At 51.3% G+C, this 25901-nt stretch overlaps 2 protein-coding genes across 4 annotated transcripts in view; one reads left to right on the top strand and one right to left on the bottom strand.

Annotated features, from left to right (window-relative positions):
• Nucleotides 1-1075: 1075 nt before the first annotated feature.
• Nucleotides 1076-25901, bottom strand: part of GRXCR2 (glutaredoxin and cysteine rich domain containing 2) — a 50532-nt gene continuing 25706 nt past the window's right edge. The window contains exons 1-6 of one of the 3 annotated variants that reach the window (XM_074838512.1): nt 19890-20035; nt 19109-19218; nt 9251-9342; nt 7435-7696; nt 4650-4865; nt 1076-2820 (exon numbers count right to left, since the gene is read on the bottom strand). In XM_074838512.1, the coding sequence (XP_074694613.1) occupies nt 2641-2820; nt 4650-4865; nt 7435-7696; nt 9251-9342; nt 19109-19135 (777 nt within the window). In that variant the 5' untranslated portion in view covers nt 19136-19218; nt 19890-20035 and the 3' untranslated portion in view covers nt 1076-2640. Of the gene's footprint in view, nt 2821-4649; nt 4866-7434; nt 8884-9250; nt 9343-19108; nt 19219-19889; nt 20036-25901 lie in introns of those variants that run through there. The other 2 variants (XM_074838511.1, XM_074838513.1) reach the window with 2 other exon arrangements.
• Nucleotides 20474-25901, top strand: part of SH3RF2 (SH3 domain containing ring finger 2) — a 41722-nt gene continuing 36294 nt past the window's right edge. The window contains exon 1 of the mRNA XM_074838510.1: nt 20474-21502. Coding sequence (XP_074694611.1) covers nt 21131-21502 — 372 coding nt within the window. The 5' untranslated portion in view covers nt 20474-21130. The remainder of the gene's footprint in view (nt 21503-25901) is intronic.

The following is a 25901-nucleotide window of genomic DNA, read 5'->3' as shown; positions in this document are numbered from 1 at the left end:
AGCATGCAGAGGAGTAGAAGCATTAGGCAAACTGTATTCTAATTGTATGTTAATCACTAACCAATCAGTATCTCATAGACATGTTTGGAAACGTACTAACCTCTGGTTTTTGTGTATAAAAGCATGAAAATCTGCCATAGGGGTGCTTGATTTGTGGGGAAGTCCTCAGGCTTTTCCACACCCAGACCTGAATAAATACAGTATTTCTCCTCAGCAGGTTAAGATCAGGTTCTTGCACGCCGGGCACGAACCTGCTTTTCGGATACCACCACCACCATGGCCCCTGCCTGCCCCGGGGAGCTGGGCTGGGCAACAGCCCGTCCCGCTGCAGGAGGCTGCCGGGCTGCGGGGGGTTCCGCGGGCCAGCAGCAGCCACCAGCCCGGGCTGCGGGGCACAGGCCGTGGGGGGGCCCCGGGACCGTGGGGGGCCCCGTTGTGCAGCCCCACCAGAGACGGGAAGGAAGGGAGCGCTTCGGCTGCAGGCGCGGGTGCCTCAGGGCAGGCCCGGGCCCAGCCACAGGCCACGGCCCTGGGCAGATCTGTTCCTCCTTGAGCTGGCGGCAGAACCTGGCCGGACAAGGCAGCGCCGAGGGCCTCACGCCTTCGCGCAGTGCCCGGTGCTGCAGGCCGAGCCCGCTGGCGCTGCAGTAGTAATAAAAACAGCAACGTGTTAAAAGTAACCCGTAGCCTCACCATGATGCTTTAGGAAAGCCCAAACCTCTTTTTGCTGTGAAATAAGAAAGCGTTTACTGGGTGAACCAAGTCAGCGTATTACCAAAAATAAAATGCATTTGAAGTGGGGTGAGCAAATCCAGCCAGCGCTGCTCGACCATGTCGCTCGTGGCCTGGCCCTGGCACTGCACGTGGACGAGGCCTCCGGTCCCTAGTCCCCAGTCCCCGGTCCCTGGTCCCCAGTCCCTGGTCCCCGGCCCTGGCGGGACTGCGGCCGGCCGAGGGCAGAGCACGGCTCCTCGCTGCAAGCATCGCCCCAGTGACAGGATGGACGGGAATAGCTGACACAGCCAGCTGTAATGGTGGTTGGGAAACATCGTAATTACCAAAGGACGATAAATACTGATTTTATAAATGCGTATTTGCATCTAGTTTATTGTAAACATTAAACTATCAGGCAACAATTTTGCCTGGTTGCTTTTTTCTTTATCTTAAGCCAGCAAACTTTTAAATAAGCCCAACAAACTATGAGATCAAACAGGCCAAATTTGAGGGAAGACATTCACCTAACAACAATTTCTGATTTTTGAGGTCTCATCTGCCCTCAGTGAATACCCCAAGGACTACATTTTTTTCATATTGCAGATCCTGGTATGATAAATGAAGCCAATCAAGTATCTGCTATAGATTTATGCACTTTTTAAAAAAAATAAACCCTCAGTACCCACTGAACAATTTCAGTAGGAGACAGATGGAAATCTAAGAGCTAAAACGGCATTATTTCTGATCATTTAACTATTGCAGAGAAATCTTATAACCTACCATAGGAAAATAGAAACTTGGCCATAAATTACCCTGTCTAGGCTTGCAACCTCAGCACAAAGTACATGTGAGCAGTCTCTTAACTCATCAGAGTCTCAGAGGTAATATGCAAGTTAAGGCTGCATTAACATTACTTATGAATATAAAATGTAATAAATTAATGCTTTGGGGAAAAAATACCATTTCCCCTGTTTGCCTCAACCTCTTGAAGCCTCTGTGTTCTGTGCCACCAGTGGCAGCCTGCAAAGTATCCCACATCATTGCTTCATCTCAGCTAATTAGAGTTTACCTTCTGCAGATTACAACATGGGATTAATATTAAGCAACAGAAGTCCTGCTCACCACCAGCCTGATCCTGAAAAGTGCTGAGCATCATACAGGGGAATTTTAATACAGCACTTCCTCATAAGTAGGCTAAAAATTTAATAACTTCTATTTACAATAATAAATTATTGTACATTTTTAATAGCTCCAGGTTTGGGAAGGGTTTTCAATTTCTTCCCATAAATCAGACCCCAAAGGAATAATTGTGTCCGCTAAAGCAGATGTAAGAATAGGCAAAATCTTCGAGAAATGCTTGTGACACTGCAGGGCAAGTACATGGTTGTTAACTACAAAAGACAGTGTAATTTTAAAACGTTCAGCAAGTCAAAACCTAGAGGAGGCACCGCTCTGCTGTTGTGATACAAACAGACTTTACACCCTGACACGTTACCGACGTGCCCAAACTGCGCCTAATTCTGCTGCTGTTAACCATGTTACTGGAGCGCCTGGTGGGTCGGGGCCTGGCTGTGCTGGGCACCACATTCCTGACTGAGGGACAGTGCCAGCAAATTTAGGCTGAGTTCTAGATGCCAGAGATTCTGAATGCTGATAATCTCCTCTAGCATCAGGGAATACGCTCACCCTGCAGACACTGGGGTCTGGGCCGATGGCAAAGTCGGACAGGTCTGTGTAGCAGACAAGAGGGACAGTCGGTAGCAGAGGTGTGGTATTCACATGTACAGTGGGATGTATATAATGTGCCTTTCCCATCTTTTAAAAACTTGTCATGACAGCGAGGCTGCTTGAAGGTTAAATAATTCAAAGTTTTCAACAAAATATCGCTGTGGTATTTGTAGCCTGTGGCAGGGATGATGGTCCTAATCAGGCAGCGCAGATCTGGCAGGGCTGCAGGCCCCTCTCGTTGCAAGCCGGACATCGGAGAGCCCTGTAGGACTCTTTGAATCTGTTTGCCAGCATTGAAAACTTGCTTCCGTGGCACAGTGAGCAAGGAGCAGAGCCTGAGCCTTTACACTGGGAACAACCATGTTCAGCATCTCCTTCCTGGAAGAGACAGACAGTGAAAACAATCTGTTACTGGCTATCACACACCAAGTCAGTAACACACTTGAAAGAGGGAAATCCTGTCTTCTGGTCTTTTAAGTAACTGTTGCTCCTGACATGCCACTCTGCCAATAATATTCTCTACAGCAAGATCTTCAAGGAAAACACTCCCGTATATTTGGGGACAATTTGTGGATACCTCTAGAAAATGAGAAGTTAACGTGACTGGGCTGGTAACACAGTACTTTGAAATTCATCTTTCTCCTCCTGCAAGGGTCTGCATAGCTCCACCCATGTTCCTGTCATTTCTTAACACATCCATCTTCTCAGCTCTGTATCCTCAGTTGTGAGCCATGCTTCATTTCTTCAAGCATTTCTCCTCACCCTCTCCCGCCCTGAATCCCTCATCACCGACATGCACAGCTTCTTTCAAGCTGTCCCTTGTGCCTGCAACTCTCTCCCAGGGTGCCAGACAGCCTCTTTCAAATCCCATCTTAAAATTCAGTGCTTCCACAGAGCCCAGAAATGATTAAATATCTGCATCAGAAAGGATGTAGCACAGCGTAGGTTCGTTCTTTTGATGTGAGGTTCAGAGTCCTGCATCACTCCTGTGCAGCAGTTCTATTCTACGTGGCACTATAGAACAAGGTTTTAACTAAGATACGGGGAGCTGGTGCCAGATATGCTTCATCCTGGTGCCTGCTTATGAATTTGATAGTCCGAATTAATTGATTTCTCAGAAGAATAACCTGCCTGTGGTTTGGTCATCTTTAAATAAATGTTCATAATACCAGTGTATAGAAAGTCCAACATTATTCTAAAAAAAATCTAGTTTTAGGACCGTCAAGTTTTACTTTTTGTTCCCAAACATCAAGGAGAACAGAAGTATGAGTTCTTCTGAGGCTAACAGATTTCTCTGGAACAATGCCTTACAGAAGCTGTTGTCCTTCCCCAAAGCACGCTCCTCCAGCGAGGGCGGCTGGAGGAAGGCAGTCAGTCCCCTCACGGAGGCCCTTGTCGACACACATTCCCCCAAAGGCCACAAGGGATTTTTTGATGGCTCAGGTAGGTGTCTGCCTGGAGATGGGATGGGTCTTGGTTTTTATGTTAAAGCCCTTTTTCTGAAAATCACATTTATTCAAAACTGACAAAGGCCAAAATTCCTACTTAATTTCTCGGGGCTGTTTTCAGTCTTCATGGGGTCTTTTTGCAAGTGAGCCACAAGCAAGCTCGTGGTTGCAGAAGGACCAAGGTCACCTGCACTCAGCACAGGTCTGTCTCAGATCTCCAAAACTGTAATTCTTTGTATTTGCCCTGCACAACAACATTACATTTTGTGGGATCAAATTATGGTCAGACTAATTGGGACTGACCAACAAAGACTAACCCGTGAGAAAACAAGTGGAAGGCACAATCTTATTTCAGCTGATATTAAAATTTTAGCCTCTGGCAGTCTCAACCACAGAGCAGCTGTGTTTAGCCTTGTCAGGCTGGAGAAACTCCGGCCTGATCTTATTCCACTGGGAGATGGTGACGAAGGATGGACCTAAGCCAAGCTACATAAATGTCAGGGATCTCCAGGGGAAGAATCGAGTGGGAGACACGAGCATCTGGAAACAGAACAGCTGTCCCCAGAGAGCAACTGCAGTGCTGCACTGCTCGGTTATCTCCCGGGGGGAAAGAGGAACAAAGTGATGCTTTTAATCCAAATTTAGTTAAGTGACAGATACAGGCATAGATGGGGCTTGGGTGGGAATACTCAGTGGTCTGACCAGGGCTGTAAGACCCAAAAGCCATAAGGGAGAAAAAAAAATTCCATTTTCTCTTACCTGCACATACTGGTTGCAGGCAACCTTTTTTTCCACATCTTTTCTATGTCCACCACCAAATCTTTCTTTCTTTTCCCGGTATATGAAGGCCCAGTCACTCACTCCCTCAGTCTGGATGATTCTCCTCATGAGCTCTTTCTGGTCCATTGGTGCACGGATGATTTTCAGGTTATTAGTGTAGATGACGATCTTGCCAAAATCTAGAATTGGGGAAGCCTGAAGAAGGATCTTATCAGTGTCTCACCTGTATAAATACACTCTACAACCACTGACGATCCCTGGGCCTCCAGAAGAACATCCCCTCCGCCGGGTTGTCCGCTGGGCTGGCCCTGCAGCACACGCCAGCCCCTCGCCAGCAGCCAGAGCACGGCGCAGAACGGCAGTGGAGAGACGGATGGGATCAGACCAAGGCTTTGGCTCAGATCTTAGCAGCCTCACTTAATATCATGTTCTGGATGGGGAAGGATTTCTGGGATGTAAATTCTCATTACGGCCCATATGCATGAAAAAAATAAGGCAGAATTCTAAGAGCAGTGGTGTTGGCATATACGGAAAAGCAAACTCTGCACTGGGGACTGACCTACATTTCTTTGAAGGTTGCGTAGTTGGAGGGGTGTGGGGTGCAGAGGGGTTTCCATTTTTTTTGGCCAGAAGTAGGAATCCCCCATGATGGTGACATATTCTGCAGCCTTCAATGGGTTTTTTTCAGATTTAAAGGAAAGCTTTTCTTTCTAATTTATTAGTGCTGGCAAAAGGGTCAGATGATAAAGAACCCTCATTATCTAATGCTAAGTTGTGTTCCTAACAGCGAGGAGCCAGTCTAAATAACCATCTCTGGGCACACTTGAATTTGTATTCTTTTCTAATGATCTTAAAGCTAAACTTGGTATGGTCAAACATTTCTCTGAAAGCAATGTTTTGCTTACCTGGGCCCTTTGTGCTAGGGATCATATGGCAGTAGTTACCATACCTATTGTTTTACACGCTCTTCATATTTCGCTCTGTGTAAGTATCTGTGTCAAGAAGCGATGCAAAGGGAGATGTTCTCCTACGAAAATACCCTCCAGAGTCACATCAGCTGACACGAGGTGGCTGGTGGCTCTCCCGGCAGTTGGGCACCAGCGGGGCTGTGGGGAGGAGCGTGGAGGGGGAGGCCGGTGAGCACAGAAGGCTTTGAAAGCCTCGTGTTTGCTGCCCAGACACGGTGTCTCCAAATACCAAATGCATGTTGACACCAAACAAAGCTGGTGCTGGATAGCGTGATTAGCTGATAGCGTATTTACGGTGAGGGAAACTAGGGAGTAGAGATGAGCGTTACCCAGGAATGCCGAACAAATTAATGGCATGGATAAGATCACATTAGTGCTCTGTCTTTAGGCAGGAGAGATTCATCGTGGTTTGGTATTTTCAGTTAAACTAGATGCCCAGTGTATCAACTAAATATAGTTCAAATACCAGCCATCTGGTTTCCTACATGCAGCTTTGATTAGCACCAAGAATTAATAGACTTCTAATGTATTCAAGTCAAGGTCACAAAAAGCATTTTATACTTTATAAAGCACTTCAGTCTCTTTAGCTGTGTAAGTGCCAGAGTGACATTCCTTATTTACCCAAAGACCACAACGGATGACAACACAACTTTCTTTATCTGGCAGCATTTGGCTTGCTTGAGTGACCACACTTCTCTGTGGAGACAGACTCAATTCTTGACCTCTCTGCAAGCAGCCGGGGCAGCACAGGGCTAGGGGGTGTGCAGGGGGGCACTGGACAAGGGCCTGACTTGCTTGCTGGCGCTACCTGCCCCTTGTTCACTCTGAACTGGATGGGAACGAGCTGCCTCCCGGGGAAAGGCCCGACACCACTGCAGCGAGCCAGCTTACCGCACAGCGCCCTCCTTCAGAGCACCTCTCCTCTGAGCAGACTCACCTCGAGTCTCCCAGCCCTGCTGATTAGATCAGCATAACGTACTCCACGCCGCGTTTGCGTATCAGTGCGACGCGGCTGCGTTATCAATAGTGCCGAATCGCCATCATTGTGATATGAATTGTTTAGTCGGTGCGTCTAGATTTGATAAAACCAAATAGCAGTGACAGATACATAAATCTAATTCGACAGGGTAAGAAAATGAACATAATCCCTGTGAATTAATCAATTTAACATATATTACACATGCACTGGCTTTTTATATATCCATGGCATTAACTATATGTTATCAAAATACCCAGTGAAACTAAACTGGGATTTTCAAAGTAGCCGAAGGGGAATTCTGACTTGCCAGGGGATGCGGATGCCTCGCGCGGAGGCTCACTGGTACGCTGCCAGTGGCACTAACCTTTTTGCCAGCTGAAGTCATGCGACTTTAATGTTCTAAATATAACTAGTTAAGATAATATCCACCTTACACTTGACTGATTTAGATGCATTAGGATTACTGTGTATAGATACTGATATATATGGAAATGTCACATCTTATTCTACAAAATAGACAGATGCAAATCAACCCAGTGAGAAGAGGGAGCACAGCCAGCAGATGCTGTTCACTTGCTGACTGTGCTGCTGCCAAACACGCGGATCCTGCCATTTGCAGAGTAAGCAGAACACAGAACTTGTGGAATAAAGGCTGAAGACTTACAGTCACCCTTTTAAAATCCTGGACTGACAAAACTGAGTTTTATCCAAGTGAGGTTCCAGTTTGAGACTCCTGTTACCATATTGCGATAAAAAATGGTTTAGTCTGAAGTTGGTTTCACAACAGTTTGATAGCCCTAGGCTGGACATTACTTACCCTGCAGTGGCTGTCGCTGGACTGGTAGTCGCTGAGGAGAGGCGAGTTACTGGTGAGACTGTATTTCTTATCCTCTTTAAATATGCTGATCCGCTGGGCAGTCAGCTTGGCTGGCAAGTAAAACCTGTTTTCTGGCATTTCCCCAGCCCCACAGAAATGGTCCCCTGGCTCGAAGCTGTGGCGGAGAGAACGCCGAGAGTGCTCTTTGGCCGGGGGCTCGAGTTCCTGCCCATCTTCATAGACTTGTTTTAACACTCGACCACTGTAAGACGACGATATTTTGAATCTCACTTTGCGGGGCCTTCCCTCATGCCGCTGATTGAGTTTCTTCTGGTGCTCATCCATTATTAGGATTTCAAGCTGCAGGTCCTGGAGATCAACTCCAAGAGCTTTGGGTCCAAAAGAAAACTCTCCCCAGCTTCCCCCAGCCACACAATGTATAATTCAAGGTTTCTAGTAGTTCCTCTCATCTTACAGCAAAACTGACACCACTGTATTAAATATTGATAGATATTCGTGAAGAGAAAATATCAATGGTAGTGAAATATAAGGCAGGTTGGTGACTAGTGGACGGGCTGGCTTGCTGCAGGAGGGAAGGAGGTAACTGGGGAGGATAGGATTAAATAGGAAACTCTGCCCATGTTCTGAAACCATGGAAATGTTTCTGCTACGTGCTGTGATAAGAACTACCCCAAATACACCATCCCAGCAGCTTTTCACAATTTTCTGACAAGGTGAGAAGTTAAAAAGACAAGTTCACAGCAAAAGCAATCCAGCTTCACAAATAGCAAATGTGAATAATTCCTCTTCCATTCTTGCGCTGAAACCCTGAGAGTACAGAGCTCTGCTTCATTTTAATCCAAATGTGTTCTTCTACAGGTTGGTGGAGATCTAATTAAGATTTTCCCTCTCTTTAGCATTCAATCCCTATTTGTAATTCTTGCTGCCTTTCAGGGCCTTTTGACCGTTCTGGGTTTCCTTTTCATTTTTAAAAGACAGCCACCTCCTGAGAGCCAGCAGGGCCCAATCCTCTGCTTGCTGCAGTCCCTTTCACGGGCTCAAGGAGCACAGAAAGCGCAGCTGTTCCGACCCAGCCGTTTTCTTTTCCCAGAGGCAAAGCAGAGGCTTGCAGAGGTGCAGAGCAGAGGGAGACGGGGCCCCGGGTTGCCCTGGAGGAGCCATCGGCGTTCAGCAGGTCTCTGCTTCGCGCCGCGGCAGCTCCGCAGGGTGCTGGTCACAGCCGCCCTCCCTTGGCACCCGGCTGAGGGACCCCGATTCCTCGACTCTCACACAAACCTCCATCCCCTTGGCAGCGAGCGGTGACCAGAGTGACCTTCCCATGAGAGCTGTCATTAGAGATCTCTGCCAGTTACCCCAAAGCTGGTACCTCACTGCCATGTGCTTTGCCACTGTCAGAGGGGGGGTTGCTCACTGTGCCCCTGGGCTTCCCTTTGGGGGAAAAAACAAAGAGTATGTTTAGTACAAACTGCATCAACAGGGTAACTGCTGCCTGGGTATCAAACATCTCCTGATAACCTACTTCTCTCAAGTACATGGAACAGGAGGTACAATCTCTCTTCTTTCAAGTTCCAAGATTTCAGTAAATTTCCGGTATTAAAAGCAGTTTCATTGAGTGGGACTTAAACTAAGCTTTCTGCCTACATCCCACCAAGGCTATCTTCTTTTAATTCAAGGCCCATGCTTTTAAAGCTTAATATTCTCAACAGATTAATTCATTATGTTTATTAAAAGTTTGTTCATGAAATACTAGGAGGACAGTTTAGAGGGCTGTATAGTAATGATACACGATACAGACCTTCCAACCAACCGAAGAGTCTTCACGCGCCAAAAGCGGTTTCTGTTGTGACAGACGTTGCTCTTGCAGGTTCCTTGGGCTGCTGGAAGCCTCTGCATAAGGACACATAAAAGATGTGTATTCCACCAAGAGAACATGCATGAACACGCCTGGGTAAACATGCAGCCACGGATACGCCCTTTTCCTTTCCAAAACACTATTATAATGTTCATGTCAGTCTCCCATCCTATCTCAAACAGAAGGATCTTGCATTATAAGAAAAATTTGATTTGCATGAATCAAACTGGGCTCTCACTGCGTTTACTTGAGAAGCTTGATCCACCCCTTTCTCCTGTAAGTCCTGTATGAATCAGGCCTCAGTGTTTCTGCTTTTTCAAAGGTACACCAGCGGTCTTAATTTGACACAAATCATACTTTGTAAGAGACCTTAATTGGAGTTCATTTTCTTTTGATTAAGGGAACAATCAAACAGGAAACAGTTCAAAGCAGCAATGAGAGAACACAGCGCGAGCACCACTGCCCCGATCTGTGCTTGCGAGACGAGCAAAGCGACTTCCCGTCCTTACAGTTACTTACAGGTGCTGTCAAAACACACGACATTACCCTGGCCCTGTAATTTTCATGTTAGAACAATCCCACCCTCTGCAGTACCACCAGCTGGATTTGCTGCTTGTGCCACCAGCCCGTGGCTGCCGGCACAGGAGCTCAGTCAGGGTGAAATTCAGCCTCCTGCAGAGGCACAAAGTCCCACAGCCCCACGTTCCCCGTGTGAGCCCAAGGCTGGCACGCAGAGGCTGCTGTTCCGGCTTGCTGCAGAGAGACTCCTCACTCCGATACGTGTGCACTGCCTTCTGTGTCCCTGTACAGATACATCGTGCAAAGAGAAGATTTCTGAACAGCCTTTCTGCATGGCTTAGGTGTTCAGAACAACTCAGGCCAACCTTTCCCCATAAAATACCCCAGACAGGGACTTTCCAGGTGGTGTTTTACAAGGCCGTCTCCAAAGCGAGTCACTGGCACCGAGAAGCGCATCGGCACCGCTCCGCGAGAGCTGGGCCAAGGATGGAGGGGCTGCGAGGAGCTTGACGCTGCCCGCTACGGCCCTGCCAGCACGGCAGCACCCGCACTGCCCTCGTGCCAGTGTGGGTTTGTTTCCCGCAGGTACCACAATCGTTTTGCATTCAACAGTGAAATCATTACGTTTCATCATCTAGATTGCCACCGCACTATCTTTTACTTCAGACTCTGCTCCACTGTATTTTAATGACATCTGTCTTTCAAGCACGGGCCTCTCTCCACCCTCCTCCCCATGTCAGGAAATGTGAAGCGATCGTTGGAAGCGTGCTGGAGGCTTTGCGGAACAAAGAGAGACAGTCCTTGCCCTAAGGAGCGTTACATGTTGGTTTAGATCTATTGCAACAAAGTCGGGTATGTGCAAAGAAGGGCAGAAAGAAAAGCCGTAGTGAACTCGACTGTAAGGCTTTGAAGGCAAGTTTCCGCCTGCAAGTTTTGCTGAAAAATGTTTTGCTGTGTTTTGCTTCCTTAGAGCAAGCACTACAGTCCTTCTCACGAAAGCACGGGGCAGGCAATGAATCAGGACGCGTTATGGTTTCAGCTGCAGCAATGCCCAGACGCTTCAGTCCTGCCCCACTGCTCACATTATTCTGAGCACGCACAGATTCTTAAAGCGAGGTCTGTGGGCAGATGCTGAAGAGACAAAAAAAGGGCCTGAGCCAGCATTAGGGCCACAAAGAAGGGCTAGAGGTCATGGATAAGAGGGCAGGAAGGAGGCGAAGCAGCAAGGTAGAAGCTTGAAAGCAAAGACACAGGCATTAAACTTGCTGCAGTGTGGGAGTAGCAGGCAGAAAGGTTCAGATCAGCAGGTCAGGAAGAAAATTTTCGCAGATAATTTAAAGGAGTTGGAGCAGGCTCTGTGTGCGCTGAAGAGGCCAGCAAGTAAAAGCAGGAGCACAAAGATTCTGCATGGGGTCACAGAGCGGCCTGCTGCTAACCTAAGGAAAAGGTTGCGTTTGGATGTGCCCTAGGAACAGCTCACCAGCATTCAGACACCTCTTGGATGCATGAAGAGATAGAAGTTGCGAGACTTAATGGACCAGACACAGGGCGAGGTGACTCGACCTGCCCAAGGGACAGGGCATTTTACCCGCGGACGTAACGCTGCCCAGGAAGTCACGCTGGCTACGGGAGTCCTGCACCCTACACAGTGCCACCGCAGATGCCCGATGAAGGGAGCAGCTGAGACAGACTAATTCACCCACCAGCCTGAGGAAGACTTCAGTGAGGCTGTTGCCTGAATGCAGCTCTTGTTTCTTTACCTGCAGAGGAAACCTCCCAGTACAGCATGTGGGATTAGACTGGGCCCGGAAGGAGCACGTACTGCATCTGTCCAGTGCGCAGGCTCTGAGCGCTCAGGCTGGGGGTCATCATGCTGCCGGCTCCCCTGACTTGGTCTGTCCAACACCCTCCTGTACTTCTAGCTGAAGAAGTGGTGAAACACGAGCCTGCTCCAGCCAGGCTGCCATTCCAGCAAACGGGAGCATGCCATTGATTTAAAGAATCATATTTCACCCCTCCTCTTTCCGTTCAGTGCTACCATGACACATGTATTTGCATTGAAGAAAGTTACAGTAATAGCAAAGTACAGCAATTCTGAGGAAAGTGGCAAAAAGGACAGGACCAGACCAGTCCTTTGCTATGGAGGAGAGAAGAATTCTCCCTTTTGGCACGCCTTAAATGTGTTTCAGAAATAAAATCCTGTGTTCCCATGTAACAGGAATAACGCAACACCCCACTGCTGAGCAGTGCGATTGCCATCTTTTCATTTCAGGTGCTGAACTTCTTCCCAGCGCTCGGGCTGGATTGCCACCTTGGTCAGACAAGCTCTGCACTTGAAAGGGTTGCCCGAAGAACTCCCCAGACCCAAGTTTTTGCCTCCAGATCAGTGGAGAGAGGACTCACCACCGCTGCAAAGAGCAAGCACCAGGCTGCATGGTTTCATCCTCCCGCAGTCCCAGGCAGAGCGTGTCAGCTCAGCGTGGCCGCCCTGCGCTGCGGAGCTGACCGTGACACAAGAACGCGGGCAGAGACGTGGGTGTGGACACAAGGCCTGCCAGACCATAACCTCAGGCCTCTGCTTACCCACAGCATCAGGAGATACCGGCATCTGCAGCTAGAAGTTTACCTGAGTAAATAAAGTATTCTGCAAATTTCTGCTCTGTATTTTCCCATTCAGCAGCATCAAGTCTTAGCTGAGACCATGTCATACGGCGGCCTCACAAACAGTCTACGTGAGACAAGCCCTGCAAAGGTCTGCTTCTAGCTGTCTCCGTTTAGCTCTGCAGCCAGCTCGTAACATTTGTAGTCTCTTATCTGACATGAAACATCACATCATTTTCTAAATGAACCATTTAAAAAGTCTGCAGAATTTTCTCAATATGCGTTGCCCCAGCCAGATCCGAGTGACCACGCAGGTCGCGCGGTGCTCGGTGCTGGCTGTATAAAGTTCATTATTCGGTTTGGGATCAGCAGGGTGGGAGTGACCCCAAGAGGTACCTGATCCAACCTCCTGCTCCGAGCAGGCTGGTCAGCGCTCGCTGTTCCTGCAGATACGCGCAGCAGTGAATCTGTTTAATATCATTAGCAGAAAACAGGCACAAAAGAGCAGCACATATGAACTGAAATGGGTGGTACCAGCACAAGCAGCACTGAAACTAATTACCCTAACAACATGATTTCAAAATCAGGGAAAACATTGCAAGCTTTGCTCGGCCTTGGAGGCGAGTGTGGGCTCTACCGTTCAGATCAGGAGGCGTTCGGCTTTGTCTCCGTTTGGAGACAGTAAGCACTCTGACCTGCACTGAGCATCGCTGAAGCCCACGGCCATCTTCAGCCTCTGCCAGAGACTTACATAAAAATCCTTGAGGGAAGGGGCAGGCAACTTGTTCCTGCTGTGAAATACAGGGGCAGGCACGGATCCTGCTGCAATTCCAAGGAGCTGAAGCCGAGGGACACATGCTGCTCCCGCGGAGGGTTGGTGGGTGCAGCCCAGGTGCTCCCGCTCCCCTCTGGGCCCCAGAGGCCCATTCACAGGCCAGCGAGCATCACTGGGCAATCAGGTGCCAATCACTCGCCGCCAGCCCTCGGGCAGCACCCCCTGCCAAGGCCCTTCTTAAGCCTCTCTCGCCCTGCATCCAAAGTTCTTGCTACAGAGGACTGAAATCTGCCATCAGTACACCCGTACAGGCTGAGGGGCTGGGACACAGCAGAAGCCACTGGTGGTGGGGTAAAAACGAGTCGACTGATGCACATACAGCAGCTCAAGAAAGCCTGATCTCGTATGGATTTAGCTCATGGTTGGATTCTCTGATGCCTGTTAAGATGCAAACATCCTCTCTTGTTTGGAGTACATTTAATATCTCCCGTGGGGAGCTGTGAGCATCTAATTAGATTTGAAATAAGGTGTGAAGTCATGTTGCATCATCTGCTTTCATGAAGGGGATAACAAGGTTCCCTTCTCTTGTGCTCAGCCTCCTGTTTTCACAAAAGTCACAGGATATTTAAAATTCTGGATTCTTTTACTCTCCGCTGAATGGGATTCACCAGTTACGAGGGTGTACAGAGACACGGAGCTACACGTACACACCTTCACATACACTGCGAGTCCGTGAGACTCCATTTTTCTAGGAAACCAAGCTAAGAAGGTTTCCTTTCGCTGGCTGCTGTCTCGCCTCACACGCAAGGCAGGGCCCGCCGTGCATTCCTGGAGGCTGAAGTCAGCGGGAGTGGAGGACGCCCGGCACCTCCAGGAGCGCAGGCAGGCTCCCTGATGAAAGCCAGCTCACTTAGCACCCACCTTAGCCCTGGAGACTCTTACATGGGCAGGTAAGAGTCCTAAGTAAGCATAAAAATCTTGAAGTCACAAAGGAACAAAAACCAGGAAAAAGTGCTTCAAAGAGGGAAATTCCCAAGGGTTGAGTTTTACCTATGGAGGCAAACCTCCCTCGGCAATTCCTGAGCGCAACAGCGCAGCCTGAAACTGGAGCTCAGAAGAACACGTGTGCGCTGGGTACAGACCAGCAACAACAGCCACAGCACGGGGCGGCCCTGCCCCGCGAGCCCCCCCGAAACACCCGGGGGCTCCAGCCCCGGCCGGGAGCCTGGAAGGGAGCGGGCAGCTCCCGGGTGAACACCACCGCACATCAGAGGTGAGCGCACGGGGAACGCTGGTCTGTGCCGTGGCGGGGACACGGCTCCCAGATGCCTGCAGACACAGGAACTGGTCTGCCAGCGTGGAGGAGCTCTACCACGGGATGCCAACCCCACCGTGCCCTCCCACCACACTCCTCTTCGCTGGGCTCACCAGCAGCCCGAATCCTGCTCCCCAGACCTCCTCTGCAAGCAGGAGCTGTCGGAGAAGTGAACTCAAACTGCCAGCCCCCAAATCACTGTGTGATCAAGCAAACAGCCGAACCGATTGCTCACTAACTCAGGAAAGCAGAGGTCCGTTTGCAGCCCCTCCACACTGCCTGTCCTGTACCACAACCCTCCCCTCTGCGCCTGGAGCCAGAGCTCTCCCCGCAGCGTTTATAACCCGGCCAGCTCCGCTGGCTGAGCTACAGGCGCTGCTCCGGCCCCTGGGAGCACTAAAGGTGATGCATCGGTGCTAGTGGGGTTGGTACTTGCATCTGTGTTTAATTAGGTAACTGAAGCCTGATCTTTTCTGTGGTCAGACCTGTGTGAAAAGCAGCTGAGAAGAGCTCAGAGCAGCTTTCAGAGGTCTGTTAGGTGGTGCTCAGGTCTATTGCTACTTGGAAACCCTCATTTCTTCTTGTATTAAAAAAATGAAAACTGCATTCCTGCAGATTCAGCCCTTATCGGGCAAATCCCAGTGAAGCAGGATTTAGTTCTTGGTGTTCTGTGGCTGTTCACTGCACTGTAGGGAGAAAAGGCTGAACGTACCAGCAAGCAGAGCGAGCCGAAGCCGCAGCAGGAGCTGGAGCAGAGGCTGGCAGCAGACACCCCTTCAGCCCGGCCCAGCGTTGGTGCCGGGGCACCCAGGGCACCAGCTGCTGGAGGGGCCACAGTCCCACAAGCAGCGTAAGGCCCAAACTGGGGTTACCTGGGCGGGGGCTGCCCAGTGCCCTCCCCTCCCCGGGAGACAACTCCCGCAGCAGCCCACGCAGCAGCCCGCCCAAAGGCTCTTCTCTCCTCCCGCTGAAGCCCCATCACCCACCTGAGCTCTGACCTCGCAGAGGTGCCGAAGCCTGGTCTGGGTCTGGCCCAAAATCTCACAAGCCTGGTGTCAGTTTTAACCACCTGCGTTCCCCTCTTGGGCTGCCCTCGGTGCAGAGACCTGGCAGCAGCAGGAAGAGGAGGAGGAGGAGGAGGAGGAGGAGGAAGAGGTGGGGGTCTGGGTGACCTCCCCAGGTGCAGGGAGGACAGTGTCTGTCCACTTGCTCTGCTCGGCCCAGCTCCATCACCGGCTACTTCTAATGACACTTCAACAAACATATAACAACCTGCCTTAAGGAAAATTGATGCATAAATTTCATTTAAAAATACTTCTCTATTTCTGGGTAGGCACCACTCTGCTCCAGCTACTTCAGAATCGGCTGGAGCCTTCACATTACCCAACAGCAACACAGCACAAGACTGTTATGGGCAAAATACAGCATTCAACTCTCTGCGAGATTAACGAACAGCTCTCTAAGCCACTCTTCTTACATAAGCGTAGATGGCTTCTCAGCGCTCAGCTTTTATCTGCCAGCTGATGCATACCTCGCCAAGGGGAAAAGGGGGAAAAAAGATTTAATATCCAGCTGCCAGTGGGTTTGTCCCTGCTGTGTGCCCCGCCAGAGCTTGAGGAGCGGGGTGCTGGGAGCGGGGAGGTGGTGGCCGCCGCCTGCCCGGCCAGGACACAGTGCGGGGGACCAGGTGTTGGTTTGAGAGATGGAAAATTTTAGGGAGGCTTTTGCTCTGCTGGCTGCAGGTCCCCATGCTGTGCACATCCCTGCAGATTCACGCTGGCCTAATTATGTCTTCAAGCAAACGCTATGTATTTACTAACTGCGCAGGCTTCTCTAAATTAGCACTAGCCCATGTGTACAAAACCCACCGCGGCAGCTGTGCGTGGCCACCTGCCGCGGGCGACAGTGTGCTGTCCACAGGGGAGCTGGGCGGCACAGCGAGGGACCCCGTCCCGGGGTGTCACTGCTCCCCTTCCCCAGCCCTCGGGGTCCAGAGGCACAGGCAGGTCCTGCCATTCGCCTCCCCTCAGCACCACACCGGGCGTTGTGTTTGTGGGTGGGTAGGAGGACAAGCTGTTAGCTGCAGATCTATAATCTGTAGCAGCTTGTAAGAGGCACCCCCTCTTCCTGCCCTCCCGGCGCTAAAAACAGCCTGAAAGGTCCCTCTTCCCCAGAGGAGGAGGCGTGTGGCATCCACTCGCGAGATGCAGAGTAGCAGCAGCTTTTTATAACCCCCCAGGAAGCACTGCCATGCCCCTGCCCTCTCCCAGCACACGCACTCCCCATCCATGGCTGCAGCCGTAGGTCATTTCACTGCAGCCCGGTGTCCCTGCGGCGCTCGCGGGGGGCACAGGGTGCCCAACAGCCGCAGGGTGGGATGAAGGATGAGGCGAGGAGGGTGGTCCAGAGCACACACGAGGTCACCGAGAGAAGCTCCTCTCTCTTGCTCATGCTATTCTCCATTGCTATTTCCAGCAGAGAGCCCAGAGGGACCCAGAAACCCGAGCCACCCCCCTGCTGCTGCCGACGGGGGCTTCTCAGGAGCCACGTGTGAAACAAGTGGCGTTTCCCATTTCTGGTGGCAATGCCCTGTCTCCTGGCAACTCCGCCCAGGCGGCCATAGGAAGAGCAAGGGAATTTGTTCTCCTCTTGTAAGGATGCACCCCGGCATGAGCGAGGCAGAGCTGGTTGCCAAGGTTATTCGATGTAGGTTCCCTTCACCGCTTGGCCCCTGATTGCTTTTATGACCTTGAAGCGTCACCCCACCTCTGTTTTTCCCCCTCTTTAAACGCAGGTAATTATATCTGACTTCACGGAGCTCTTTGTGATCTAAAGATATTAAATGCAAATCTTGTTTATATGTTGGTGTCTCAACCACCAGTACTGGCAATAGCCAAGTATTAAAACATGTGAAATTCAAAGCCAGTAAAAGGCAATACTGTTCCCACCAGTGTCTTTACGTGTTGGAATCTCACAGCCACGAGCTGGTGGTCAAAGTGGGAGGAGGAGCTGCTCACACTCAGGAAATCCGTCTGATTTGCTCCCAGAGAAACCAAGCGGGGAAAGGTTTGGAGCGAGGTGGTGGGAGAGACCGAGGCTCTCACACAGCACTCGCCGTGACAGCCTGGACAAAACAAACCTCACGCTTCTCGCCACGGCCCATCTCGCCAAGCACCTCAGAGCTGGCAGCGAGAAACGCCACCACAAACCCCCCGTGCTCTCAGGAGTGACCATGCACTGTGTGCTGGTGACAGCGAGCCCTCTCCGCGGGGGAGCGCGCGGACGGGCCCCTGGGCACCCTCCGCCTGTCCCCAGGCTCGCGGGGCCGCAGGCCGGTTTGGGAATCCGCTCGAGCTCTGTTCTGAGTCGAGTTTGGGGTGGGGGAAGGCAAAGTACACAGCTCCCCGGGGACACACACGCACTCACAGCCCCTTGGCACCGCAGCGAGGGTGGGCACAGCCAAATAGAACTACTATTTCTGCTCTAAATGTTGCTCCCCAGTTTCCAGCTCCATGACAAACCGCTCTGATCGGGAGACTCTCACAACACCTACGTCAGCAGTTCCATCCCGTCGGCAAAAGGCCCCCTCCCCTGGCCCAGGAGGGCTCCGGCAGACGCGCGGCCGTGCCCGGGCAGGAGCCTTCCACAGCGTCCTCCAGCCCAGGCACCCCGCTGCATCCAGCCCGCAGTTAATTACAGCATCGGCATCAAACAGAGACTTTTTAAATGAAAGGGAAGGATGAGCAGTTTTCTAGCTCTGCCTTTCTTTTTTAACCCCAATTATGAGACGCATTGCAAGGGAGAGGCAGTGGCGGATAATAAAGTTCAATGGGATGGTCTGAGCACTCAGTGGAGAACCAGGAAAGCCCCACAGCCTGATCCCAAATTGGACATTGATATGCTCTGTGGCCTCCTCTCCTGGTTTCCTCCATGTAAAGTGGGGGTGATGCTTAGCCCGAGGGGCGTTCCACAGATGGATTAGCATTTGGAAAGTGCTTTGAAGATTTAAAGAGTTATATAAATGCTAAGTGTTAGCATCATCAGCTTTTCTATTGCAGCAGAACCCCGAGACTACAATCAAGATCAGAGCCTCACCGTAGCAGGCAATTTAGAAACTCCTGGTTGGAGAAAGCCCCCGTCCCTGCCTCGGCAAGGGGCAGCCCGGGAGAGGGGCTGCAGTCGCTGGCAGCTGCAGGGGGAAGGGTCGCCCAGAGCTGGCGGCATCCTCAGGACGTGACCAGCACGGCGTGTCCCCCAGCAGCACCCTTCACCAAACGGGGGTAAGAGCCGCCCCGCGGGGAGCCCGGAGAGCCGCTGTGGCCTCGGGCCGGCCACCCTGCAGGTGTGGAGCTCCCCGGATGAGGGTGCTCAGCACCGTGGGGTCCCCCAGCCTGGGCCCTCCCAGAGTGCCCCATGAGGTGGGCGGGTGCTGGGGCAGCCGCCACTGATTTCCCTTAGGGAATTCAGCGGGACGGGCCTGCTGCAAAATGCACGCACTCCTCCCCAGGGGTGTCAGTCCCGCCCAGTGTTTTGATAGTACAGCTGAAGCAGACTGGCCTTAAAGTTTAGGAAAAATTGAAGAAGTACTCACAAAACAGATTTGGTCGGAGATTAGCATTAACTGGCGTGCACAAAACCAGCCGGTCAGCTTCACTTCCACCACTTGTCCACTGCAAGGTACTTCATAATTCTGTTTCCTTTCTAATCAGATGAAAATACAACATGAGCGTTAATCACAGGGCACAAATAGGGAAGAATATGTAAAAAAGAAAAACAACCTTCAAAACCTTTGTTTTCAATATAGTTTATGTCACGCATTGCATTTAGAAACGCCAGTAGATGAGATGATATTTGCAACATCATTCATTAAAAAGTGTGCACTGTCAGCCAAGCACAAATCAACATATGACAGACTACAAAGAAATACCAAAGTAAAAGGAAACTTGAGATGAAACAGAGTGAGGTCACTGGTTTCTTGCATTATCCTGAAGATGTTTGTCAACATTTTAATTTAGCCAAATAGCCACCATTTAATAAGAAAAAAGAAAAAGAAAAAACTTTGTTTTGACAAAATCATGATCTGGGGGGAAGAACTTTTGAAAAAACACGTTAACCATTTCCACTCCCTACTTCTGAATGAGTCCTCCTAGAAAAGGGAAGGGACGTACATGCAGCCTGATGGCATTATCAGAGAGGACCAAGTAGGAATTGTTCCTTCAGATTTACACTCTTCTCCTCTAATATTTGTACAACTTGTAGACTGTAAACACAGGACTGAGATATGGCAGGGGCTGTCAGGAGAAATATCTTGGATCTTCCCTACATCTACTGCTCTCGTTAGGCAACACATCAGTATGTGCGAGCAAGCAGACCTGGAGACCAGAGGTAGGAGTTCAGCTGATAAAGTGAACGCAGAGCTGCTGGAGCCCGCGGCGATGGCGCCGAACGTCGCACAGGGAGTCGGCCCCGGCCCTGCTAACGAACGCACACGGTTTGGTTTCCCCCTCTTGCCCCGCGGAGCGGTTGCTGTGGAGTCGAGCATCCGCAGGAGCGAGTGGCTGGAGCGGTCGCTCCCCGGTTGGAGCACCCGGTGCAGGAAGCCAAGGCCAGGTCGGGGCTGGCCCGCGCTGCCCGCCCCAGCATCCCACGTGGAGGGTCCCCCCCGGCCTGGGACGTCCCGTCTGCGCTGCGGGGCCGTGCAGCAGCCGCAAGCCCGGACTTGAATGCCGACGCGGTGTGCGCTCCGGTCCCAGCTAGCGCGCAGCGCCGGGGGAGCTGAACAGGTTGAGTGACTTCAGGCTGTGGGAGGAATAATCGTCTTGGGTTGCTTCAGAGAGCTGAGGCAGCCAAACCAGGCGAGGATGGCACTGCGGAGCGCCTCGCGTCTCTGCCAGGTACCTCCAGAGTGTTTGTGTTTGAAGGACTTTTTATAGAGCTGCTGTCAAAATGGGTAGAGAACGAGCTTAATTGGGACCGAGCTGAAAAACGAGGCGGCGTGTAGGTGTGCGAGGGATGTGTGCAGCGAGCGGCTGCTTTCAGCCGGCCGAGCACAAACAGGTCCAGTCTGATGTTTATCAGGGACTCTCATCTCCTGAGCTGGTAAATATTTCACTGCCGTGTCAGTTATGAGCCGCAGAGCGGGGAGCATTACAGGTAACTTTGAGTTGGCTTTAACGCTCTTGCTGTCAAAAAGCGGCTGCAGCCAGCGCTGCCCCGGCCGGCAGCGGGGACCAGCTCACCCTGTCCCCGCCCCGGGGTCCGTTTGCCCAGCGAGCAGGACCCGGGGCTCTGCCCCCGGCGCCAGCCCCAGCGCCGTCCCCTCGCGTGTACTGAGTCACCCGTGACTCACTTCCAACTTGGACGTGAGCGCAAAGTATACATTTGCAAATTGGCTGGTGAGGCACTGCTTTGCAATGTAGGTGGGATGTATTACATACTCCAGCAGTCGAGTTCTGCTCTCTTTCCCTCCTCCCTCTCCCTCCGTGCAGGATAGCTGTCTGTGCCCGGGATTCTGGTGCGTTCCCACGGGCGCAGGAAGGCGTCTCAGCCCGCTGCGGTGGATGTGGCGTGCGGACGGCCCCGGCTCCGCTCTTGACGGAGCTCTGCACTGAAGATGGATGACTTGGCTCTCCTTGACCTCTTGGAGTGTCCTGTGTGCTTTGAAAAGCTCGACGCCACAGCGAAGGTGCTCCCTTGCCAGCACACCTTCTGCAAGCCCTGTCTGCAGAGGATCCTGAAATCCCAGAAGGAGCTCAGGTGCCCTGAGTGCAGGACCCTTGTCCTCTGCAGCATCGAGCAGCTGCCCTCCAACCTGCTCCTCATTCGCCTCCTGGATGGAGTCAGGTGTGGACAAAACATTACCAGGTTTGGCTCAATCCAGAGGTCAGGGGTCCTGTCCTCCCCTGCCTCCATCAGGAGAGTCCCCCGGGGGTTGCAGCTTCATCAGCACCGGCTGGCGACAAATCCCAGGATCCACATGGAAGGGGTAAGGAGGGTCCACGTTCTTTACTCTGTCCGTCTGTAGAAAGCTTTCTCCCTGTGTGCCAGGAGCTGTGAAACTTTCCTGTTAGCAGCGCTGCAGAAATGTCTCAAGTAAGAGAGATCATTTTGTTTGCAAATCCGGCTGCTATTTCCTTGTGATATTTGACTATTTCGAGTTCATCACAACATTAATTGCATTGATTCTCAGGCTGAGGCAAAACCAGCTTGCCCTTCTCCTTACAAAAACTTGACAGCAGCTGTTTTCAGGAGTTTTCAGGTGCTTCCTGACTTTTGGGGGGCATTTCAGGCGCGTTGACTTTCGGGCAATATACTGATTTTTGACTGATAGCAATTAAATCAGTAATTGCAAAGCTGTAACTGTTAGAGGTGGAGGAAGGTAGTTCCTGTCACTGCACCTCAGTTTCCCCAGCCACTGAAAAGGAAGGAGAGTGCCCAATGATGCTTCTGTCCCCAGCAAAATACTGTGAGGTTCACTAATGAAAAATATTCAACTTGACTTACTTGCTAACTTTATCTAGGGCTGATTTACCAGGCCAGCTTTAAAATTCTAAGTTGTTTCTGTCATTTTCTTTAACAGTACAGTTAAATAATGAGGACATGACATTAGACCTGTTAAAGGAGCTTGGCTCAGGCTGAATTTTGGGCAGAGACTGACTTGTGACTTCACCTCTCCTGTGTTATATTCCTGGTTTTCCCTTTCTCCCACCTGAATTATTCTTCTGTACAGTGTCTCTACAAACCTTTTCATAACATTCAAAAGCTTGACTCAAACGGCTGTTAAATCTCAGAGCGTTTTTCAGAATTGCAGAGCCATGAGCTTCCAGGCAAGGATAGGACAGGTTTTCCCTCCTGCGTGCCAGGGAGGTACGTACATGTGGGTGTTGCTGTGGGGCTGTAGTGGACCCCCGTGTCCCGCGGGTGTCCATACCCCAGGGAATCTCTGCGGCATTGATACCTCACCTTGGCTGGATCACGCGTCAAACCAGACGTCTTGCAGAAGCTCCTCTCTCAGGTTTTCCCAGGGCCAGTGTGGCAGCGTCGCCCCGAGAGCTTTCCCGGGAGCCCTGCCTGTCCGGCAGCTGGGCAGGCAGGCGGGGACGCGGGCCCGTGCGCGGTGGCAGTGCCTGCGCCCAGCAGGCAGCGTCCGCTTCTCCTGCTTCTCCGCGGCCAGAAATTGCGCTTTAGCTTAGACGAAACATAGCCTGGTACCCAGCGGGTGGCCCTGCTCCGCCGGCGTGGCTGCCAGCCCGGGCGAGCTGCAGAGCTGCGACCAGCGAGGGCCCTCGCCGTGAGCCAGCGCGCCGGGGGGCTGTGGGGATTGCGGTGCCGTTCGTACCAGGTCTGAACCGACAGACAGCGACAGCTTTCAGCCACGGCCACTACGGGCGGCATTTCGGCTGCAGATGAGAAGGTTTGGAGTTCCTCCACCTGGACTCCCCCAGTCCTGGATAAAAAACCACAAATGTGCTCATCTGGTTTTCTCGCCTCTCGCCCATTTCACATGTCTTTTACTAGTTCTCAGGGCAGGCAGAAACTTGTTGTTGATATTATATAATGGCAACCTCCATCAGTTGGCAGCTCCCAGAAGCGTTTTAAGGCCAAACTCCTGGGAATCGGCAGAGCTGGTGAGCGCTGGGCGAGAGGCTGTGGCCGCGGGCCGGCTCCCCGCAGTGCTGGGACAGTCGCTGACTTCCTGCGCCTCCTGACAACGGGATGTAAAAACACGTTACACTGAAATGCTCTTAGACTTAATTAGTTAATTAATTATAAAACAGTTTGGAATCCTCGGCTGCAAGGGGAAGAATGCAACGTATTAGTCACGTTTTGGTTTTGGTGGTTTTAAATACATGCAGACGGGACCAGAGGTCGCCTCAGCTGCTCCGGTGGGGTGTTGGTGCACACGGACCCCCCACGAACCGGCCCCCGGCAGCAGCAAGGGCTCCTCTGGAGGCGCCTGTGCGGTGCAGAGGTGAGGCAGTGAGGGGGATGACTTGTCCTCTCCCTACACCATGAGTTTCCAGGTATTCATCTGAAGTAATCCAGGTGAGCAGAGGCCTCCGAACGGTTTGAACCGCAGAGCAGATGAGTTTGGCCAAGGATCGCAGTGAGAACAGCCCTCGTGCGATCCTGCTCCACCACAGCTAATCCCACCGCAGTGGCTCTCCTGGGTACTCCTCAATGCAGCATTCACCTGCAACTGCAGCGGAAGGTCGTGCGCTCTCCCAGGAAAGCCTGCCCCAATCTGCACAGGCTGCTAATTACCACTAATACTGCGCACCACTTTGTGCTACAAAGCAAATGAAGTTAACGTGTGCCATGCTGCACCGCAGCCAGATATGCCATCAAAAGCAGGATACAGGACATGTTTTGTTTTTACCAAAGAAGTCATTCTATAAATAAACTTCCTTTACTCCATGGAGCTGCAAAAATCACAAGTTTGATCAAAGTTTCTCTTCTCAGCAGAGATGTTTCCTTGCCAGCTTTTTGCTCTTCATCCGCATGAGCATCCGTGAAGACAAAAAAGTAAAATAAATCCCCTTGTCACCAAGATAGCCAAGAACTCATATCATTCCAAGAGGGACATGTGAGCAGGCCCCAGCAGAGCTGCTGAATGAGCAGTAACACAATACTCAGGTTTCAGTTAGGAATTTCAGAGCCAGTCCTTAATAAACAGGGAATATTCTAGTTACAGCCCATCCCAAACTACTCATTTGCTAGCACTTAAATCACTTCTGAGTCCACTTCCTATGGGCTAACAGGGGGTGGGCACGTGCTGGGTTTGTGCCCATGGGCACGTCTCGTGCCCAGGCTGTGCTGGTGTGGGGACCCAGCACCATGGGGGAGCAGGCGCTCAGGCTGCGCTGCACAGAGAACGCCAGCGCTGCCCGTACCTGCTCCCGGGACGTCTGCCCGGCTCCTGAGATCTTTAACATCTATGCAGAGAGGACAAGACTTTGGATTTTCAGGATCTCCACATAATAAACTGTCTGGAATTTAAGAATAAAAGGATTTGCTAGGAGGTGAATGCGTAAATAATCTACGCCAAAGCCTTTGAACTCTTCGGAACCGCCCCTGGCATGTGCCAGATGTGGTTACGTCCTGTGCTGAAGCATCTTCTTATCTGGCTTCAGCCCCAGTGGAAGCTAAACACAGCTTTGCCGCTGGTGAGAGAACAGAAAGATCGTGTGTGCTGAGGTATACACAAAACTCCCGTCCTTCTACGATGAGTAGCAGACTAAACCGTACCCTACACACAGCAAAACTCCGTCCAGGCCACTAAACAGCTACTTGGATGATGAACTTTGTCACGCAACAAATACAGGGCAGTGAGCCAGAGGAGAAAAATTCTGAGTATGACAGCTTGCCTTTGGAAAACACAGACCACACAAATTTAACTGTGACTTCGGCTATTTTCTCTTCGCATGAACTGAGCGCTGTAACACCCCCCTCCAGCATTTCATGGGAGATAGACAGATAACACCTCTATTGGGATAAAAATACACTGCACTCCAACGTCGCCACCTTCACACGGACGTCTATATATAGTGCCTGCGTCTTGGTATTTTCTTCTCCTCCAGAAACATCTCCAACTCCTTGCTGAATTTGACAGACAGGACTTGGATTGCTGGATCTTTTTGGAACCTTACTCAAAGCAACCTTCATGTTTGCACCCAGTGGAGGCAAACATTTCCTGACCCACTCACGGTGCAATCCCCCCAAAAACACCCCGACAGTTCCTGTGCAGGCACAGTAATGACCCTGTAACGTGTGTTATGTCACCTTGGGCTGGGCAAGCGCTGAAGGGACGCTACAAGCCTGGGGACTCTGCACAGGCACATCGGCTGTGCCTTAGGAGGTGGTGCCCCCCTTTTCCATCGGAGAGGGGGAGCATCCTCCTGCCCAGCAGCTGCTCTGGGTGGTGGCTGCTTGTGCCACAGGATCCATCAACTGGAAATGGAGATGCTTTATTTGCCTAAAAATTCTGTGTGGCCTCATGACCTTCTGGGAGAAAGGGTTTGCCCCAATTCTCCCCCACAGCCACATCCCATCAGGGTTTGTCTCATTCTAAAAAACACTGAGTGTGACCTGAGCATTGTTTCTGCAGTGCTGGCCTGCACCTCGCACAGAAACACCGGCGCGTGCCTTTTCTCCTTCGCATGCAGTTTTAGCACTTGTATCTACCACGAAGAGAGTGAAGTCACCTCGATATAGATTGCCTGACAGTGCACACCCCACAAGGTTTAGGTGCAACCACCACAAATTCCAGAGCACAGAAGCAGGAAGCTGTGCAGTAGCGACAGACACTGCTGCAGCCGGGAGGATGAGCCGGTGCCACACACACCAGGACTGAGCCGCTCCTTCGTTTCTGTCGGAGGGAGGCG

Source organism: Strix aluco, chromosome 13 (assembly GCF_031877795.1).
Source record: "Strix aluco isolate bStrAlu1 chromosome 13, bStrAlu1.hap1, whole genome shotgun sequence".
In the NCBI taxonomy this organism is placed as follows: Eukaryota; Metazoa; Chordata; class Aves; order Strigiformes; family Strigidae; genus Strix; species Strix aluco.
Note: the sequence above shows the minus strand (reverse complement) of the source record. Positions and strands in the feature narration are given on the sequence as shown.